General features: G+C 40.1%; 4 protein-coding genes across 4 annotated transcripts; 2 read left to right on the forward strand and 2 right to left on the reverse strand.

The window, feature by feature from the left end:
- The first annotated feature begins 2,717 nt into the window (after positions 1-2,717).
- rcvrn2 (recoverin 2) lies at positions 2,718-5,906 on the forward strand. Its single transcript, XM_031852837.1, has 3 exons — positions 2,718-3,098; positions 5,227-5,338; positions 5,818-5,906. The coding sequence occupies exons 1-3, from the start codon at positions 2,718-2,720 to the stop codon at positions 5,904-5,906; spliced, it is 582 nt and encodes a 193-aa protein (XP_031708697.1).
- A 1,261-nt stretch (positions 5,907-7,167) lies between these two features.
- Positions 7,168-13,752, reverse strand: LOC116386505 (germ cell-specific gene 1-like protein). The gene is made up of 8 exons (XM_031852797.1): positions 13,155-13,752; positions 12,107-12,157; positions 10,915-11,938; positions 8,691-8,873; positions 8,548-8,595; positions 8,293-8,445; positions 8,037-8,148; positions 7,168-7,918 (listed from the first exon to the last, which is right to left on the reverse strand). Exons 3-8 carry the CDS (start codon positions 11,108-11,110, stop codon positions 7,546-7,548), a joined length of 1,065 nt encoding a protein of 354 aa, XP_031708657.1. The 5' UTR covers positions 11,111-11,938; positions 12,107-12,157; positions 13,155-13,752; the 3' UTR covers positions 7,168-7,545.
- A 121-nt stretch (positions 13,753-13,873) lies between these two features.
- Positions 13,874-16,309, reverse strand: atg12 (ATG12 autophagy related 12 homolog (S. cerevisiae)). Its single transcript, XM_031852851.1, has 4 exons — positions 16,185-16,309; positions 15,060-15,196; positions 14,883-14,945; positions 13,874-14,035 (listed from the first exon to the last, which is right to left on the reverse strand). The coding sequence occupies exons 1-4, from the start codon at positions 16,282-16,284 to the stop codon at positions 13,976-13,978; spliced, it is 360 nt and encodes a 119-aa protein (XP_031708711.1). The 5' UTR covers positions 16,285-16,309; the 3' UTR covers positions 13,874-13,975.
- Positions 16,100-18,722, forward strand: isoc2 (isochorismatase domain containing 2). The gene is made up of 7 exons (XM_031852833.1): positions 16,100-16,501; positions 16,611-16,723; positions 17,129-17,253; positions 17,369-17,581; positions 17,978-18,048; positions 18,165-18,282; positions 18,560-18,722. Coding segments are annotated over exons 2-7 (594 nt in total). The 5' UTR covers positions 16,100-16,501; positions 16,611-16,722; the 3' UTR covers positions 18,626-18,722.
- Positions 18,723-18,869: the final 147 nt, after the last annotated feature.

The following is an 18,869-nucleotide window of genomic DNA, read 5'->3' on the forward strand; positions in this document are numbered from 1 at the left end:
ACCAGATATTTATCTAGGAACAACTCCCTTCCTCTTTTCCTCTTTTTCTTTCAGTCTTAAGAGTTGAGGTGTGTCCCACCAAGGCATTGTTTGGGCTGAGAGTGGACTTTTTTCTTTTCTTTTTTTTCCTGTTCAGCTTTACATTTTCTCATGTCACTTGCAGCAGGGTGCATATTATTTATTTCATCAGTACTTTCACTTCTAAAACTGTGTGACTTTGAAACATGACATGTACTTTTCAACAATGAGACTGTCTTGAAATATTGGGCATGAATATGATAGAGCTGTCTCTACTGTTACAGAGGGCATGTTGAAAAGTCACGTTGTTATCGGGTCGTTTCATTTGGGACATGAACAATTAAAAATCAATCGCAAATTTAAAATTTAAAAAACTTAAATTGCAAACAAATTATTTATCTGCGTGAGTCTTTCACCAAGTGCAGAAAACAAGCAAATGAGTGGGCATGACCTGTTGACACTGAGTGGGGCGGATTTACAATATATATTTCAGCGCTGACGTAGATCTGGCTCACAGGTCGATGCTGTCACACAGGTGAAGCTTGATATCGCCAGTTAATTGACTTTAATGCTGTCAATTGGGATGCAGCCAGTTGTGAGACACTGGCCTAATTGCAGATATTTCTAGATGTGTTGACTTCTACCATCAATAAACTTCAACCTACTGTATACTGCACTATTTTAATTTTAATACTTCACCGCCTGCAAAGTAAATATATATCCTTTTTATTGTCGCAAAGCAATGTAATAGCCGCTATTCATGATTTGTAATTTCTGTATTAAGTAAGTGTCAGTAATCCTATAAGTAACAATTACACTTACTTAAAGTAGTATTAGTGCTTAGATGCTATAGATTGTGGTTAGACATCAATATTATATGAATCCTCACATTCATCACAAGTAGAAAAAACATTTATGGCCACAAATCCTTGCTTGCTCTAGCAATTAATTGAGGCGAGGGTTCGGGTCAAGTGTCAGCAAGTGATTTGTGGAGAGGAGGGGGTAATTCTATTGGCAATGGCACTCAGAGGATGATGATGATGATAGTAATTGGCTAAAAGTTGGATTGGGTGGAAGTGCGCGGGTCGAGTAATCCAATAGACGGGCTCACTGAGCATTCTTATGGGGCAAAGAAAATCCTGCTGCAAAAATAAGACACGGATGAAAATCATCATACAGTGTAAATAAGAAGTGCTACTAAAGCTGTCAGTGTATGCTTTCATCTGTCCGGTTTCACAACCATGTGCAACGTTGTAACACAAACACTGCCAAGTTAGTCAGAAACAATATTTAAGACAATCAAGATAATACTCTCAGTCTCATCAAAGCAGACTGATGATGTAAATGTGTCAGCCAAAGTGAGTTTGATGTTCTGATTACTGTCCAGTATGGTGATGGTTGTTGACTATAAAGATGGAGACGATACAGAGAAAGCCTCAAAGGACTGGGCCTGAGTTAGAAGGGACTGGTGTGAAAGAGTCAAACCAGTGAAAATGAAGGCAAAGTAATAAGCATGTTTGTGTCTGTCAGTATGTCCAACAGGACGCCCTTAGTGCACGAGACAATACTTTTTGACAGGAAAAGTCAAGCCCAGGACCAAGAAAGGCTAAAAATAATGAGAATTTGGCAGCCCAACAACAAAAACATAACTTTGCAGAGTAAGAAAAGACGGAAAAAAGGTTTAAACATTTGGCTCAATAAAACAAACCCAGGCTAGTGACAAAAAAAGTCAGTGAAAGGACATCATAGCTCACGTAGGACAGGAAGGAGGTGGTGCACGTAGTGAAGATGATGGGAAGGGCGTAGGTGGGATTGGAGGTAGAGGGGAGTTAAACTGCCTGGACAGATGGTAGTCTGGAATTAGATGTTAGTGGTCAACTAAACCCTTTGGAAGGTAACTACAGAAATATCAGACATACTGCGGAAGAACTTAAAGGTAGCTTTGAAAAAACCCACCTGGTGCCACGTTAACAGGGTTTCCCACAACATGTCTGCTGATGTGTTGCTCAGTATATAAAAGTAATGAAAAAGCTTTTATGATTCTACAAAATATTTGTCAATTTCACAAAGTGGTTGTAACCAAAAAGGATACAGTGAAAAGTATTGAACCTCTGTTGATTGATCAATATAGGATTATGGAAGACTTACACTACCACAAGGCATAACTCAGAATTCTTACATTTTATAAATAATTTAACAGAGAAATGAACTCTACACTGCCATATGCTGTAGATCTTAGACTTCCAGAACCAATAGAGAAAAGTAGGATACTGGGGTTCATTTTAGTCAAAAGCTGAGCCACCTTAAATCCCGCATTAACAGAATTAGCCCACTTGGATTGTATTTCCCCTCTGCCCTCCTTATCGCTCACTGTCTCATGGTTGAGACACATACTCAATGCTCCAGCCATCATCTACCCACACAACACACAGGTAAAGCCGTCCCTACATTTGGATCATCCTCACGATGTGATTTCTTTATAGTAGTTTGATCAAATTCAGGATTTCATATGTGGACTGTACCATATGTGTAAATACTTTTTTTTTTGCAATCACTTGCAGGGTTCGACAGGAGAGGTCAAGCCAGTGAAGCAATATTTTCAACAAAGGGGAAGTTCAAGTGGCACAGGACAGGAAAAACTCATATTTGCCTGTGATTGTCAGAACTGACAGATTACTAAGACACTTAAAGCAACTACCATGGGAAATACTACCAGTAGCGCACTATCAAAGGAGATCCTGGAGGACCTCAAGCTCACCACCATATTCAGTGAAACTGAGATCTCCCAGTGGTACGAGAACTTTCAGAAGCAGTGCCCGACGGGACGCATAACACCAGAAGAGTTTGAGCAGATCTACATCCGCTTCTTCCCTGACAGCGATGCCAAGAGCTACGCACGACATGTGTTTCGCTCCTTTGACACCAACGATGATGGCACTTTGGACTTCAAGGAGTACATCATCGCACTGCACATGACCTCCACTGGGAAGACGACGCGAAAACTGGAGTGGGCCTTCTCGCTGTTTGATGTAGACAAGAACGGATACATCAACAAGACAGAAGTGACGGAGATCTGCCAGGTGAGGCGGAACACAGTGATGTGTAAGATGAGAATGAAATAATTAGACGCTTCAATTGTGGTTCTAGTATGACAAAAAAATAATGATGGTATCAACTATTTCTATAGTGTGATGATGTGTCTTACCCTAAACATTCCCATTCATATTTTATGGAGAGTAGCATCAAACCATGTTGACTAAGAGTGCCAAAGACAGAAAGACTATTTTATTCCACCATAATGTTCATCTTTATCGCTGCTATAAACAGATAATATCAGAAATTTAAGTTGTTCTGTTGCCCATAGTCCTCAGAGAAATGTTTTATTCGAGGAGGTCAAAGCTACAACAGACAGACAAAATAAGAGGATTACTTGACATCATGCAATACAATACAACTGCCCTGTAGTTTTTACTTATTTTTTTAAGTTTATAATGTTCAATGTTCCTTTAAATTTCTATTAGAGCGAGGTGTTGATGATTATTGTTGGGCCGCATCATATTTTTAGGACTTCCTGGTACTTTGATCACTTCCTTTGAGGTCCATGTAAAATGAGTTGTTATATATTGAAAAGTAGGTCTCAGTGCTAATTGCCAGCCCAATTAGCTAGTCTATTTGAACCTCAAACCCCCGATAATCTCTGTGATTACAGGGTTAACTGTCAGATAATAGGCAGTCGTACTCTTAAGCAAGACTACTCTTGTATTGCTCTGTGTCTATAGAGGGACTGCTCATCAGCCCTGAGTCTAATCCATGTTTCTTTTATTCATGAGGCTGCCACTTTTGACTGTTCAACGCATTTATGCTGATCACTGTATAATAGTTGTTAAACATTGTATTCAAATCATTAAAACTCAGTCAGATGGAGGTTATACAGTTTCTTATCTTCTTTTTTAAAGACAAATGATATTTCATTGTAAGTGGTTTAGACAGATCAGCTGTCTATCCAGCTGATATTGTAATGGGATGTAATTGCTGGCCAACTAGCCTGTGTTCATGTGCATCACGTTTACAACCGAATAGCTACATTTTAAAGCCACACTGACAAAAGTTCAACAAACTACAACAGAATCAGACTCTGTGGAGAGGTAGTGAATTAACAGATCTACTATATGCATTTAAACTAACATCATTATTGCAGAAAGATAATCCAGAGTATCTGTTTTCCTTTTTGGATTTGAAGTGGGAAGCAAGTAAGTGAGGAAGGTAGGACTAGCCAATAGTTACGTCCAGTGTAGTATACTACACTAATAGGATATAATAGACTAGTTCAGAGAGGGTGTAAAAACAGTGCATCTTGAGGGTATCCACATTTGTGGCTGCTTGATATAGATCTGTTTTTATTATTTATAAGTTAGTAAATGCCATTCATCTATAAGTGTGAACTATATAGACAACAAGATCAGAGGGGCAAGATGGAGGGACAGTCCAGGGAGAAAAGAGAGGACATCTTGGTGTTTGGCCTGTGGCCTGAGTCTTGGCACTAATCCATGTTAATCTAGGTGTCTTAAATGTGGGAGATGAGTGCTTCCCCTCTAAGTGGGACACACACTTAAAGGCCTGAACCTAAAGTGCACAGTCATTTGATCATTTACAATCCGTTGGATCTAAGTGGCATATTCCAAATTCATTATCTCTGAGAAATGACACACAGGCCTGATTTTGGTGCCATGGGCGGCTTGATTATTAATTTATTCACTTTTAACTTGTAGAGTCTCCATTTTAATTGTGATGCCCAAGCCCTCCAGGATTGCTCTCTTAGCTACATTTGGGAGGCAGATCAGCTGTCATGTGGGGATTGCAGGCTACATTTTATGTAAGATTTAATTGTAGGGTACTTGATTTGGTTGTTTTCAGCCAAGTTTTACAGAGTATACGATGACTAATGACAGTAATCAGGGACTAGACATAAGAAAATGTGTTGGCCTGTAGCTTTTCTCGAAATGTCAAGTTGTTTTGCATGCGACGCTCTATACAACACAAAACACTAATTAACTTGAACTTACTCACTTCGTCCTACAGGCTACACGCTTCTTGGCTTGCACACATTTCTTTTATGTGCTGTGTTGTGCTGTTGACTTTTCATACATAATTTGTGTGAGAGAAATGATGCAGCGTTATCACCGATCTTATACCCAACCCCCCTCTCAGGCCATATTTAAGCTGATCCCCAAGGAGGACCAGAGCAAGCTACCAGAGGATGAGAACACACCCGAGAAAAGAGCCAACAAGCTGTGGTCGTACTTCGAAAAGAAAGACAACGGTAAAGGAAATAACACACGCATGTCTATACATTGTGCCCCAGCCGTACATGACAGGTCACTGTGTTCTTATTACTATGTTCTTATCACTATGTACTTATGTTGAGGAGAGATGAAATCAGTGTAAGCTCTTTCTACCTTTCCTCAACAGCTGCTCTTACATCCTGTGGTGAAGATTACATTTTACAGCTTTTTGGCTTAACAATAATACGAGCAATAAATCCACCTGGGGCACGTCCCTCCAGTTACAGCATCACATGTGTCATGCAAGCTTTATTATGTATGTAGCAGCCATGTATCATGGAGCCTAAAGGGATTCCACTGCTTTGCATGCTACTGTCATCCAGACCAGCACAGCCACACAGGAGATAAGAATGGATTCCTTAAGATAAAGACGTATTATTGAACCTCATCTTTACCCCACGCTTCTTACTTTACATCTCGTTTACTGTTTTCTCTTCCTGTCTTGTTTCCCTCATAGAGCGACTGGCCGAAGGAGAGTTCATCCAAGGAGTAATTGAAAATGAGAATGCAATGCGTCTCATCCACTATGAACCAATTAAACAATAAAGTCATCCTTACTTCGTCCACTCTCACTAGATACTTTCATTTCTTCCTCATTTCCTTCTGAGCCTCAGATGCTTCCTCCCCCCTCCTCTTTGATCCACTCAACCGCTCTGTGTAAATACTCCTTTCTGCAGCATTGGTTATGTCATATTGATGATAAATGGATATCAAATAGAGGCTAAAAGAGGCAAATTATGACGTAGTGTTTAAAACGTGTCTACAGATAAAAAGATTTATGGTGACTATATTGATGCAATACATATTATATATATACAAAGAATATGTATGATGAATATTGTCCTATTGTTAATCTTTTAAATGATTTGAATTCAATTTTGGCTCTGGAGAAATTAATGGTAATGACTATATAAGTATCACACCTGATCGTTAGCTCATTCATTTTTTTTAACAGAACTGGAAATGTCTTAATAGAGGTTGTAGCTCTTACATGATGTCTATTTACTCTACAATCAATTAAAGGTTTTCTCATAAATCTGTGCTTTGAAAATCAATTTATTTGTATTTCCCAGATCACAGTGAATTCTCCTATGACCTGGAAACATACTGTAAAATATAATGCTAACAAAAATGGTGCTTTAGGTTTTCAATTATGTTTATCCCTTACAGTAAATCCAGGAGTATCCCACACGTAAAGCCAACAAACATTTAAGGTAGATTGTGGTACACTTTTTTGAAAATGTTGCACGGTATAATTTTACGTGAAACACAATAAATACCTGAATGTAAAATCCAGTTTAAAACAAGTATTTCCCTGAAATTATTCATGGTGCAGATTGTTTATGTATGTATGTATGTGTGTGTGTGTGTGTGTGTGTGTGTGCGCGGCCTGTCGGTGTGCGTGTCTGTGTTTCTTTCCAACTTTCAGTCTGACCCCCCCCCACCCCCCCCCCCCCCCCCCCAGCCCTCCATCCCTTCACATGCTTTCCATCTCTCCTCACTCTATTCCCCCTTCTTTCCATCCAACTCGGGATTACTGGTTTACACATAATCTTCTGTTCAACATCAGAGAGCAGACTTTTCAAAATCTCTGTAATCTTTCTTTCACTGTGTGTGTATCGTATGGGTTCGTCTGTGCATCTGCAGAGAGACTGTGTTTGTTTGCATCAAACGTTGGTCACAAGCGAGAGAGGAGATTGAAAAACAAAGCATGTCGTCACTCGCATTAATGAGAATATATTGTGTATTTAAAGGACAGGCTGATCCGTTAAGGTTTTCAACAGGAGAAGAAACATCGACCCTGTCTAAGCAGTGAAATGATCGTTGTCCTTATACATTGCATGTTGATATATAAACAATACAATTATTTAAACATGTATATGCCTTTACATATTGAGACACACATTTACTTTCCTAGCATGAGGCACTGAGAAATACCCAGAAAACACGCAGTCTTGCATGTCAGTGTGACATATTTATATACTATAGTCTTTGCAGTTTGGTATGCATTGATTTGACCGGCCTTCAACCACAAATTAATATTTCCCAACTTCACTGAAAGTCATAGTGAAAGAAAAGAAAAACAGGATCTATTTGCTCACGTTGATCCGTCTTCAGCACGGTGACAGCATCTTTCCTTTTTCAGTTTTTCAGGCCTTTTAAGTTGATGGATATAAAAAATCCCTTAACAAGGTGAATCAACTCGGTCCATGGCCTCATCCATCTCATCCATCTCTCTCTCACAGTCTTCACACCCCTCTGAGCCACAGCCTCCGACCAAAACCAGCGTTGGTACATCCCCATTTCCCACTCCAACCACACTGCCATTCGGGGCCCACGCTACGTCGATCATGCCGTCTGGACACTGCAACAGGCCGCTGACAGAGTAGAGCCCGCCTCCTGGAACGACCTCGTCATAGGAAGGAGCATGAGTGGCGGCTCTTGCTTCCTCCAAACGGAGCCTCTGTTTGCGACGGAGCTCGATGATGGTCTTTGTGTAGGAGTTGAGTGTGACCACAGCCGCCCCCATACAGCAACTGAAGGACACCCAGGCAAGGCTGGGAACAGAGGGAGATTTAGCATAATTAAAGAGAGAAGACAAACATGTAAATAACAAGTACGTACATGCTTTAACAATACAGGCTTGTATGCTGTCCTAAAAGAGAGGCCACCTACGCAAAAGACCAGCCGTAGTCCCAGGACTGAGGCCTCCAGTCTTTGGGGCCCACAATGACTGTCATCTGAAACACTGTGGTGAACATCATATGGGCCACCATCCCAAGAAGACCTATATGGGGGTGAAACAAACAAACCAGACAGAAAAAAGAAAGATGGCCATGTGAATAGAGAATTATATATGGAGGAGGAGGTTGTTGTTAGTTAGTTAAAGAAAAACGAAAATGTAAAAATGTAAGGATCCACTGCGCCTCACCTGATAACACAGTACAGATAGCTGCATAGGCATTAATTTTTAGCGAGTGCATCTCTTTTTTGGAACACAAGACTTCCAGCCACATCAGTAAGAAGCCCATCCCCAGCAGACCGATGTACGTAAACTCTGAAATCACTGAGAGCCAGAGCACACCTACAACATTGAAAATACAAACAAAATTGACACACACAAATCCATATACAATTTCTTTTAATAATTTCACGTTCTTTATATATCGGCTGATACACAACTCACCTTGTGTTTCTCCAGGTGTTAACTCTATAAAGCTTCGACACTTCTCCCCTGCCAAACAAATTTATAGATATGAACAAAATGGAGACAGAGTATAGAGAGTATAACTAATAACGTGTGTATGGACGTGTGCTTTGTGGCCTCACCATCGCTGTGTTTCTCACAGCTTTCCCAGAAACCAGTGTGGAAGTATCTAAAAGCAAACTTGTCTTCTCCCGTCTCCCAGATGTACTGAACTGCGTTGGCCAGCTGCCTCTGTCTGATCTTGGCCAGCTCGTCCCTCCTGGCTGGAGACAGTGTGCGGTTGAAGGGGTTCTGGGTAGGACTCTCTGTGTGACCGCACAAAAGGATGACAATGAGAAGAGCATCTTAGGTATATTTTTCCACTTGCTTATTCCGATTATGGATAGTGAGTTGGTGGCAGGAGTAGAACCAAACATGCGCTGGGTGGACCAATTCTTCACAGCAAACCAATCCAGACCTGCACTAGCGATATCATGCAAACATTAAACAAACTCAGGACCCTTTTCCTATCAGGTACCAGCATTAACAACTGATTCAACTTACAGTCCATGTAAGAGATCCACAAACACTGAAGTGCATACTGAACACATGTACATCATGCGTAGAAGCAGAAGGGAGACTTAAATGCACCACTGTAAAGGTAAATCTTTTTGTACAAGTAAACAAAGTACATGTAGTTATGAAAGATGATTCCTTCACGCAGTAAAATATGTTAATCCCATTGTGGATCAAGCATATCTGTTGAGAAAATAAAAACCAAGCAGCAGGCAGTGCGCTCACCCCCATGGATGAATAAACCTTTGGGATCTACCCTCACACCCTGCAGATTAATACTAAACCATAATTAAATTCACTGTGGGACGAAGGTATGTTGAAAAAGAGATTATTAAAAAATATCAAACCAAGGACAATCAGTTTCTCACATGGGGAGAAGCCGGTGAGTTTATCCACTCAGATTAGTTTGAGGTATTGGTTGTTATGCAGTGACACAGTGCAACGAACAAGAAATCCAACAGTGGTGTAATCAGGTTCAACGGTCAAGGCCAAAATGTTGGTAAAGTTAAAGTCAGAAAGCTGCAATTCATACCCTCGACACATTCTGGAAGATTTAAGAGATGATACACAACGACAAACTGACCACATGACGCTCAAACAAAGATGTGACATAATGTGTGCACACTTAACACATTCAACATTCATTCACAGACGCCTCAAAAAGCATTGTGGAGACTGAGCGGTAAGGGTCATTCTTGACCATGGGAATGGTACTGTGTTTAGATTACTAAATTAATCTTAATTTAAAGTCAACTTTCTATTTTTTTTTCCATTACAAAGATATATTAATCACATCTCAGAGTTTGGTCATTGTTCTTGATCTGTACTAAGGTAGAGTTTGCTTATGAAGGCCTAGCGATGGAGTTGAAAGCTCCAGGAAAGCCTGTAAATAGACCTTGAGACAAGATTGATTTGACAAATTACAGTGATTGTGCAAGAAATACATAAATGATGCAACTGTCTAATTATCATTGGAGCAGGACAAAGCATCATCCGTAAACGTCTGACGCAGAGTAACCTCTGACGATGACGGGTGGTACCTGGTCAGAAACAACATTTCAACATTCAAGTTATGCCTGACTATCGCAAAAGCCTAATGCCAGGAAAACAAATGAATCCATGAACTCGTGCTGTTCACAACAAAGTGTGACATGCTGTGAACGTGTTGCAACAGACATCAGGATAAGTCACCAGGCAACTTTTTGTAGTTTAGTATTGTCTCCTTTTGCTTTGGGCCAATACTTCTACTAACCAGTGTGGAACATAACAAAGTACATTTACTCTGTAGTACTGCACATCAAAGAAATCCATTTTATGCTTCTTTATACTTCTACTTCACCACATGTTGTACTTTATACTCCACTAAATGTATTTGACAGCTGTACTCACTAATTACTTTGCAGAATAACGTTTGACATAAAAAACATACAAACAGCCTTCATAAAAAGGGTCTGAATACTTCCTCATAAATGAATGCAACATTGTTGTTTATGAGATGCTAAATCTGTGTATGTACACGAATAATCTTTGCTCAAGAAAGTTTAGCTCAACAGTCAGTGCACATCTCCACCTTGTCTGCTGAATGATCTGTTGAGACTCAAAAAATTGTCAAAATCAGGGGGGAGCAGCATCAAGCTCCTCAAAAAGTGGATATTAAAATAAACAAATGCAAACACATTTACCAGTAAAAATAGAACATCAATCCAAGTTAGATTACACTTAAAAGAAACAATAAAGCATAATAAAGCTGCACAAATGATGTGGAGAGCTAAAAGACAACGGGACATCTACCTGTGGTGTAAGGCTCGCTGTTGTTCTGACCACAGTTCTTCATTTTGACGGGCGACAGGCAGAGTGGCTTGACCACCTTGTGGGTGCCCTCACACCAGTAAGAGGTGCAGAGAGCCAGGATGGAGAGGGCCAGAGCCAGAGTGGTCAAGGTCAGGGAGAGCAGGGAGCGAGATCGACGGGACATACCCTCCAGCATGGCCACACAGGAGAAGAGGGAGGCAGAGGGAGGACAGAGAGAGAGGGGGGGGAGAGAAAGAAAGGCAAAGATGGGGCAGATGCTGCACGTTGGAATAGGACAAACAGGACAGAGGGTACGGCTGCAGTCACAGATGGAGCCGTGAGGGCGGCACAGATGTTTTGGGCTGGTTTAAAGAGGTGATGAGCTGCCAGGTTTAAATGGAAAGATAATTATGATGTAACAGTACAGGCAGAAGATGACAAAACAAAGCTGACACGGTGATACTTTAAAGTCAATGTGATTAAAAGAGAGGAAGATAACGAGAGCGAGAGGGGAGGGAGGTGGATAAGATGCTCTAAAGTTGATTCACGTGGGAAAGGGTAGATGGAACAAAATAAATGAACAAGAAGGGATTTAGGAGGACGGTGGTTCACTCTAGGAGAAATGCAAGGACATAACAGAATGCTGGCCAGACAGCGTTAATGTGATGTCCTGCTATTGGTCCTTGTGGTGAATGATTGTGGCCATACATCCCCTGACTTCAGCACTTGTAGACCCATTTGCGTGTGCACTTAATAGATCAGTATGACTGTACCAAAAAAACCTTTAAATTGTTGAATAGAGCACATAAAGGCTGAAACCAGGGTGTCCATATGGTGACATCTAGCTTTGTTGAATATCAGTGAGCCATAAAAGTGCCTGAGGACACATACGTCCTCCAGACGAGCTATGTAAGAGCAAGTAACGTGTGCTATCCTGTGACCCCGGCTAATATCTTCCTGCTTCCTGATTATTAACTCACTCGGGCCTGACCCTGCCGCTCATCATGAACTCCACTGCTGGACCCTGAGTCAGTGGAAAACAAGGCGGAGGGGAGTAAAAACAAGAGATTACTTTTTTCTTTTGATGAAATTATGGATAAACCACAGTTTTAAATGAATTTTTCTGCTAGTAATCCCTGATAATCTTAATCTGTTTGTGTTAGGTGTGTTTTAGTGTGAAGTGCATTCTGACCATGTCTGCTGTCTCTCTCTCATGCAATGTCTCCCCATCAGATCACAGACCCTGAAATACAACAGAGCATTATTTAAACCAACTGAATTTAGCACAATGCCCGATCTACATGGGAACCCAACAATGGTGGTTTCTGGTACCTAAAATAATGCTGACAATAAACACATTGAGTAGCAATTGTGGAATAAATTTGAGATTATTGTGGCTACATGTTGACAAAAGACTACAATCTGTACAAACACGTTTGTTTCTGTACAAAGATTTTTTTTACTGTATCTGTGAAGAGTACAATATATGTGACATGTACAACAGCCGAGGAAGAAGGCCAGCCTCAATACATGATTTATGTGATTTTTTAAATGTTAGGACAGCTAGCTGTATACAGTATGTGACCTGCGCTCTGTTTATCCCGATATTATCATTATTTCCTCCAGTGTCAATTTCTTCTCAATTGACATTCAGCGATAACATATTAAACATATACAGTGTGACCAATATAGGTTTGCACAGCATGAACAATTTGGATGGAAGTTTATCTTAGATTTAGCCAGAATCTTACATAAAGACCTTAACGCCGATATAAATTTTAGGTAGTCCTACAAGAAAATTGGAAATTCTTTTTCATTAACAACAGAAACATAAATACAAGGTCATTGTTTTTCAGATGTTTGTCTGTCTTGACAAATACTAAGCAGCTGATTAGAAACTGGACACACACCATTTGCCTCATTTTAACCTATTAGCCAAATAGAATATGCTTCATTTTGGGTTAAATAAGAAAAGCAATATACTATTGTAACAATTGATTGATTGTTTAGTCTCTTTATGTGAGAAAAGAGTGAATAATGCCCATAATAAGAATGTGAAATCTTAATATTAACTGTTTCATCTGAACATCAATTCATAACACAAAGCTACTCAGTTAACATCATGAATAACAAAGAAAAGCATCAAATTCTCACATTAGAGAAGCTGCGTATGAAAAACAACTGAAATTTTTACATTTCTGCTCTAGTTATCTTTAAAAGAATCAGTGACAAGTACCTACCTAAGATATGTTTCTTGTCCCTTGTACCACTTCAGGTCAAACATGAGGTTGCCGTCACAGAAAAACACTTTCACGTCTTGCAGTCCTCCGTTATGTCCGCCTTGTACAAGAGCGCTTAAAAATCTCCTTAAGAACTTGGTTTTATTTGCTCCATCTTGAACCGATTCTCCGTGTCACTAACCTCTTCATCTTTACCCTCTGCATCTGTCGCTAGTATTCCTCCTCCAGGAGTGGCCCTTTACCTCTCCAGCTGCACTCGTCTCTTTAATCCTCCTGGCAATAGTTGGAGACGGAGATGCAAGACGGATGGAGCGACTGAGCGTCTGTCTCCACGCCTCTACTCTCTTTTCTGTCTTTCTTTGGAATTTATGTCACAAACCCATCCTGAATCATGTAATCCCTCTAAGTCCATCTGTTACTGTAGTGCCCCCTCTCTTCCTGCATCTGTCCATTTTCGCAACCTCCCAAAAACCTTTAACACCAGTCTGAGCTCTATGCAACTGTAACTTTCACTAGGTGCTCGATGATTAAACTAAAAGAGTGAATAAGTGTTTGAACCAACGTATCCATGGGAATGAGCTTTTCCTTTCTTTCCTCCTATTGAGCACCAGCGCTGTGCAAAGCCGAAGTTAAGTGTATTTCTTTGGGTGCCAAATGTGATTCCTTAAAAAAATAAACAGTAGAAAGAGCTTTATATAGTTACAATCATTTATTTACAATATGTATGTACAGAAAAACTTAAAGAAAAAAAGAAAGAAGCAAAAAGAACATTGTGTGCATGTTTGGAGGATGAATTGAAGAAAGAGGAAGGTGAAGACAGTTTAACCCCAGGCTTGAGATTTACAGTAATGTAGAATCAGCTTCCCATCGCTGCCAAAGCACTGAAAAAGAGAAAAAAATACATTACGGTAAATGTTTAATACAAAAGTAAAGCAGAAGAGTGACACTATGGTACAGTTCCAAAAAGACTGTGAAAAAAAAATTATGTTAACTGTTTAATTTAATTTTATATCATTGACCGGTCGAGCAGAGAGAACGGATGTTTCTTCTGTGAATTCTGGTCTTTGCTGTTAATTTAATCAGTGGTTAAGGATTTGGGCATTTCTTACATGGAGGATCCCTCTCATTGCCCCCTCTGCTGGTCAAAGCTCCACATGACCATTTCACTTCTATGTGCTGAGCCCCAAAGGCTCGACAATTACAGAGGTTACTATTCTAATATTTCATTCAGGGCTAAGAGACTGGGCAAGTATGATAAAAACATTAAGTTATACTGTGGTTAAGTCTTCTAAGTATCACTACATTATCTTTTAGAGCCTATATATGTATGTCTCCTATAAAAAGTAATATTTACAGAATGTTTACATTATTGAAAAGTTCTCATTGGTAAATACTAATCATCGGTAATCACTTACTGAATAAAACAAACAATATTTAAATATATGTTGTTGATAAATACACATTGTGTGGATTTTATGACATGGTTAAAGTTTGTGTGTACGGTCCAGTTACTGCCTGTTCAATTCATCAGTGAATTGAACCAAAGGTCAAGAATGGACATCTATGCTCATGTTTTAAGTGGATTCAAAAACAAAGAAGACAAAAGTGACTCATGTTTATCTGCTTTTGGTTTCTCTTTTAAATCGTCATTGTTCAATGGTTTTATGTCTGGAAACACACTTGAATGCCCAGTCACAGGGCATTCAAACCTGTGTTACATGTACTCACATCAAAGAGGACCCCTACGTCTTGATCCGGTGAGGGGGCGAAGGACTGGTTAACATAAATGAACTGGAAGAAAAAAAGCAGATGCAGTTATATGTAAATAATTGAAAGACCTGAAGCACGTTTTCAAAGCCTCTGTCCAAGACATGATTTTGGAAAGTGCACAAACTACATCCTTACCAGTTGTTCACTGCCGTCAAGCTTGAGGAAACGAGAGATGAACTGAGACAGGGACTGTACCGTCCTCCCCCTGTCCATGGTCCACTTCTTTGTTTTCATTATAGGAGTGTCTCCTACTGCCTTTAGCAGCACATCAACTATAAACAAAATGAAGAAAATGAAAAGTGAAAGTGCTGCCAGCGCTATACAGAGTGGTCCGGGCAAATCTAAAACATCAACTGTTCAGGAGGAATTCTAGAGAAGTTGAATCCAGTGACTCATAACCACTATTGCACAAAGGAAAAACAAAAACTGATGTGATGATGATGTGCTTCCAATCAAGAATTAGAGAAACTGCAGAATGACATGCATTAAGGACCATAAAAATGAGCACATCCTTTGGGTGTTTAAACAATTTCTTATTAAGCCTACAGTTGTTTTTCGTGCAATATTCCCTTTTAATCACTTCTGATGTTTATTTCAATTGTCTTAATTTCCTTTTGCGTTCCTGTTTGGTACAATTGTGAACCATATTTTCCATGTATACTTACATTAAACCCTTCTACTTGTTGTAAGTATAAGCTTTGAGATTCACTGTTGACAGAACACTTGGCTTTGTTACCTGCATCAGACCTTTTATGTCTAGACTTTATTTCACCTTTTACTTTAAATATAAATCGTATGACCAAGTAATATCAATAGATCATAGTTAGAAGCCATATATCTGAGCTGTGACAGTTTGACAATTTTAAGCTAACCGGAGTTTGTTAGCTTAGCTTTAATACATTATTGTTTTGTACAAGATGTGTAGTTTGCTATTGACATTAACGTAACACATATGTTTTATGCATTATGAAACTAAATAGCCTCTCTGAAAAGAACGTATCCTATAAGAGCAAAAATATATGTTGCCTTGATAAATATTAGCATTAGCCATTTCCGAAACCGGCAGTACTGTGTTAAAAGCTAAATGTTGATTGGTTAAACAGAAAAGAAGAAGAGTTCCTATTGGCTTAAATCTCTGTCGATCATTTTCCACGTCATACACCCGGAAATGCTTCCTCTCGCACTATCAACAATACTCGTAAACAGACGGTTGTTCTTCGCTTATAGAGTAGATTTTTTTAATGTATTACACTTTCTTACTTTTTTTCTTATCATCGTTTGTCGTCGAGTCGTCTGACGGCGGTTGTGACTCCTCTTTTTGCGTTTCTATTGGGGACTCTGCGTTGTCAGACATCTTCATGTGACTACTTTAGGTTACTCCATGGTTCCCGCCCACCTGAGCTAGCAAAGCGATTCGCGGTGAACAGTAGCTGCTATTGGTTCACGGTAACGTCAATCAACTATACGAGTAATTCTATTGGTCAATACTCTTCCGTGAAGGGCTGTTGAAGTTGTGCGTGCTCCTAGCTACATGCTAGAGTAGTTGTTTTTCATTTTGACACATATTTCTTGATAACGTAAGTGTTCCACTGATATTGTTCCGCTTTAGTGTTATATTGAATGCATTCTTTTACTTGACAGTAAAATAGTTAACGTCACATTTTCTGTTGGTTTCTAATTACACAGGAGGCGTCACCTGGGACGTTGTACTTTAACCTGACAGTTGAACTCTTCACAGTCCTGTTGAACCGGTCACCCACTCTCTCTCTCCTCCTCACAATCGGACCATTCAGACAACAGTAAGTAAAAAAATATATATTGAAGTTCGCTTAATTAAATAACAAAATGACCTAGGATCGCAGTCATCACCATGTTGCTTCAATTGATTTGTGTTAAGCCAGGATGCTAGTTATCTCATTGTTATGAAGACAATGCAACACAATGGAGGGCATATTTCGTACAAGGAAGATAACCTCTTTCCTCCTTTAGTAGACACAAATTGCACCAATACACATTAGAAGTTCCAAATAAAGCTCAAAAGTAGCCACCACATTGATAACATGACATTCAATGCTTATTTCTTCAGGTGTTATTGTTAAAAGCTTCAGAGCTATTTTAATACAATCCCTAACACTACCTCTGGAATCGTCCCTTAAAGTATGTGAACACATTTGTTTCTCTTTTCTGTGACCTTGCTCCTGCAGTGGCACGGGTAGGCCGGCTCTCCACCAAGGATTCAGTGCTGTTGCTGTGTGACATGCAAGAGAAGTTCAGACCCAACATCTTCCAGTTCACCAACATCGTCAGCAATGCGTCCAGATTGCTCCAGGTTGGAAACACTCTGCATCACACCACTGTCTCAGTGTCTTATCAGTCATACCAGTTATCAGCCTCAGACATTAGTTCTTTAAGTATTCCTTATTTCTCCCCCTTTTTCCTCACAGGCCAGTCGCATTCTGGGCATCCCCTCCATTTTGACAGAGCAGTACCCTAAAGGCTTGGGTCCCACAGTACCTGAGCTGGGAGCAGAAGACCTGACCGCTCATGCTAAAACTTCCTTCACCATGATGATAGAGGCGGTGGAGGCGGAGTTGCAGGCCCTGGGGAACCCCAAGCAGGCCATACTGTGTGGAATAGAGGCACACGCCTGTATTGCAGTAAGATCACATCATTGTAGCATCAACATCATAAAACACAACATAAAGACAACTGGGGAGCTTACTTCCAGTGATGAATGCATTGATGTTCACAGTCATGTTGATCCCCTACTCAGTATGTGCTTTTGTTGACGTCAACATTGTTTGTTTTTTTGTCACTGGGCCCAAGAAATGAAAGACTTACTGACACAGCCTCCAACACAATTTCAAAGACAGCTTGAAGTGCATCTGATTGTGTATGTTTGTTGTATATTTATGCTAAAAAATACTAGTTCTTACAGTTACAAATTACCAAAACACTTATGTGACAGATGATAAAGTTATTAAGTAATGTATTTATGTGCCACAGAGCTTCATTAATGAATGAAAGAATTGTGCTTCTTGTCTTCTCCACAGTGCACAACATATGACCTGCTTGAAAAGGGAATAGAGGTTCATATTGTGGCTGATGCTGTCTCAGCCAGAAGGTATCTTGTACTTTTTGTTTTATCTGCTATACAACATCATTATCACCTGCATTGAATATACAGTATATGTGTTCCTGTGTATGTGTGCTTGACTACTTTGGTGTCTCCCTCCACAGCCAGACGGACCGTTTGTTTGCTCTGTCTCGACTGAAGCAGAGCGGCGCTTACCTCACCACCACAGAGGCTGTTCTGCTGCAGCTGGTTCAAGATGCCAGACACCCCAACTTCAAGGAGGTGCTTACTACAGCTGCACTCTTGAGTTACTTTTGTTTGTTTAGACGCGTTTAGTCCTGCAGTATACCCTCCGACTGCTGTCAAAAACACACAGCCTACATACTTTATTACTGTCGACCAGTTACAGGTGACCTTACTAGTTTGAGGTGACACTTCATACTGCAGTGCTGAAACCCAAAGTTGACACTTCATTCAGTTGTAAAGCCGCCATCTTGGCTTCTGATAATGCTGCCAGCATAAGTTATGAAAGTAACACTCGTATATTCTTTATCAACAGATCCAGAAGCTTTTGACCCACCCGTCCCCCGACACCGGCCTCCTCTCCTTCTTCAGCGCTCTGTAGGCAGATCATCACCACCTGTCATTCTTTCCCAGATATACTGTACAGAATTTCACTGCTTCAATAAAGTGACGCTGCTATAAATCTGTACTGTTTCTGTGTTCATGTTTCTGAATCAAACGTGCCTCGTGCCTTGTTTCATAGTATGAGGGTGTCCAGGGTCAAAACGTACAGGTTGTTCCTGTTTATTGATATCCTGGCAAGCACACAGCTGCAGAAACTTCTACTTCAAGCTGTGAGCAGCGGA

This window comes from Anarrhichthys ocellatus, unplaced genomic scaffold, assembly GCF_004355925.1.
Source record: "Anarrhichthys ocellatus isolate YVR2014 unplaced genomic scaffold, GSC_Weel_1.0 scaffold13, whole genome shotgun sequence".
In the NCBI taxonomy this organism is placed as follows: Eukaryota; Metazoa; Chordata; class Actinopteri; order Perciformes; family Anarhichadidae; genus Anarrhichthys; species Anarrhichthys ocellatus.

Coding starts and splice junctions, on each gene's coding strand:
- rcvrn2 (XM_031852837.1), top strand. CDS start 2,718: ATGGGAAATACTACCAGTAGCGCACTATCAAAGGAGATCCTGGAGGAC. Junction 3,099..5,226: donor AAGTGACGGAGATCTGCCAG/GTGAGGCGGAAC, acceptor CCCCCCTCTCAG/GCCATATTTAAGCTGATCCC. Junction 5,339..5,817: donor CTTCGAAAAGAAAGACAACG/GTAAAGGAAATA, acceptor TTTCCCTCATAG/AGCGACTGGCCGAAGGAGAG.
- LOC116386505 (XM_031852797.1), bottom strand. CDS start 11,110: ATGCTGGAGGGTATGTCCCGTCGATCTCGCTCCCTGCTCTCCCTGACC. Junction 8,874..10,914: donor CAGCGAGCCTTACACCACAG/GTAGATGTCCCG, acceptor GCGGTCACACAG/AGAGTCCTACCCAGAACCCC. Junction 8,596..8,690: donor CTGTGAGAAACACAGCGATG/GTGAGGCCACAA, acceptor TTTGTTTGGCAG/GGGAGAAGTGTCGAAGCTTT.
- atg12 (XM_031852851.1), bottom strand. CDS start 16,284: ATGAAGATGTCTGACAACGCAGAGTCCCCAATAGAAACGCAAAAAGAG. Junction 14,946..15,059: donor TTGACGGCAGTGAACAACTG/GTAAGGATGTAG, acceptor TTTTTCTTCCAG/TTCATTTATGTTAACCAGTC. Junction 14,036..14,882: donor ACGTAGGGGTCCTCTTTGAT/GTGAGTACATGT, acceptor TCTCTTTTTCAG/TGCTTTGGCAGCGATGGGAA.
- isoc2 (XM_031852833.1), top strand. Junction 18,049..18,164: donor GATGCTGTCTCAGCCAGAAG/GTATCTTGTACT, acceptor CTCCCTCCACAG/CCAGACGGACCGTTTGTTTG. Junction 18,283..18,559: donor GACACCCCAACTTCAAGGAG/GTGCTTACTACA, acceptor CTTTATCAACAG/ATCCAGAAGCTTTTGACCCA.